Source organism: Quercus suber, unplaced genomic scaffold, assembly GCF_002906115.3.
Source record: "Quercus suber isolate HL8 unplaced genomic scaffold, Cork oak 2.0 scaffold_60, whole genome shotgun sequence".
In the NCBI taxonomy this organism is placed as follows: domain Eukaryota; kingdom Viridiplantae; phylum Streptophyta; class Magnoliopsida; order Fagales; family Fagaceae; genus Quercus; species Quercus suber.
Window position 1 is genome coordinate 1,801,623 of NW_027069525.1, and position 1,559 is coordinate 1,803,181.

Below are 1,559 nucleotides of genomic sequence, written 5' to 3' on the forward strand. Positions count from 1 at the left end.
TAATTCTATATGGGAAAGCTTCAAGGAGCCTACTGATACAATTTTGCCTGGCCAAATACTGCCCATGAATACCACACTCAGGTCTCACTAATCTGAGAAAAATTATTCTGATGGGCGCTTTGAGGTTGCGTTACAGTGGGATGGCAATTTCGTGCTTTATTATTTATTGTCTGAAAAAATTAAAGGACCTTATTTTGCCACTGGGACAATGCAATGGATATCAGTGTTGAACTTTACTGAGGATGGACGCCTGTACATCCTAGACAAAAACATCCCGACCAACATCCACAACCTTACTGTGAAAGATCCAGGCTCCAAAGAATCTTTCTACCACATGGCTAGAATTGATGCTGATGGAGGATTCAAATTATACAGTCACCCCAAAAAGGAGAACCCCACAAGTGATGGACTTGAGAGCTGTTCTTCTTCATCCTGGATTGAAGTGCAAAGCATTACTAATGATACATGAAGAGTGCAGTACTCAGATTGTCCACTGCGACATAAAGCCTCAAAACATACTCTTGGACGAGTACTTTACACCAAGAATTGCTGATTTTGGATTAGCAAAGCTTTTGTTGGCCGAGCAAACTCGAGCAGCTCAGACAGGAATAAGAGGGACAATTGGGTACTTTGCACCTGAATGGTTTAGGAAAGCATCTATTTCGGTTAAGGTTGATGTGTACAGTTTTGGTGTGATGTTACTAGAGATTATTTGTTGCAAGTCTAGTGTTGCATTTGCACTGGGAGAAGAGGAGGCAATGATAGATTGGGCTTATGAATGCTACAAAGATAAAAAATTAGATAAGTTGATAGAAAATGATGAAGAGGCAAGAAATGATATGAAGAGGCTAGAAAGGCTTGTGATTGTAGCGATTTGGTGTATTCAAGAAGATCCTTCACTGAGGCCCTCAATGAAAAAGGTCACACAAGTGCTTGAGGTAGTGATTGAAGTTTCCGTGCCCCCAAGCCCTTCATTGTTTACTTCTTCTCCGCCTTCATTCAAAAAATAGGTCATCTTGAGTTTTCATTGCTCATAGTTGTGACCATTTGCAACGTTTGGTGAAATACCTTTTCTTATTTGTATTATGGTATCAGAATATGGCCAATAGTGGTTGGTTTCCTGTCTCTTGCGTTGTGTTTTATTTTTTCTATAAGGCTCTCTTGTCTCATGTATATTATCCTTTGATGTATTCACCTTCTTAGTTATAACTTGTAAGCTTGGATTCCTTGTTCAAAATGATTTTGTTTTATTGGTTTATATAATATTTTTTGCGTGATTGTTGTCAGATTAAAGATTTCTTGTGTTTGGTTGATTTGGAATACAAAGAAGAAACGATACATGATTCTAGTTCTAAATACAATCCAATATAAAGGAAAATACAAATTTCATGTCCTTGTTGCAATCTAATGAAAAAAATCGAAAGCAGGAAATTACATTGAATAAAACCTAATTTACATTCCTTAGACAAACTCGAGAGCTAAGTTCCGAAGTGAAAAGGTGTTAGAGGTACAATGACCAGATATAAACAATCTATCTTTCCATCACACAAACCTAGAAA

At 37.5% G+C, this 1,559-nt stretch overlaps 1 protein-coding gene across 1 annotated transcript; it reads left to right on the forward strand.

Moving 5' to 3' along the window:
- The first annotated feature begins 353 nt into the window (after nt 1–353).
- LOC112032183 (G-type lectin S-receptor-like serine/threonine-protein kinase RLK1) lies at nt 354–1,010 on the forward strand. Its single transcript, XM_024064943.1, has one exon. The coding sequence runs from the start codon at nt 354–356 to the stop codon at nt 1,008–1,010; it is 657 nt and encodes a 218-aa protein (XP_023920711.1).
- Nucleotides 1,011–1,559: the final 549 nt, after the last annotated feature.

What these genes read in the sequence shown, in the direction of transcription:
- LOC112032183 (XM_024064943.1), top strand. Translation starts at nt 354, where the DNA reads ATGGAGGATTCAAATTATACAGTCACCCCAAAAAGGAGAACCCCACAA.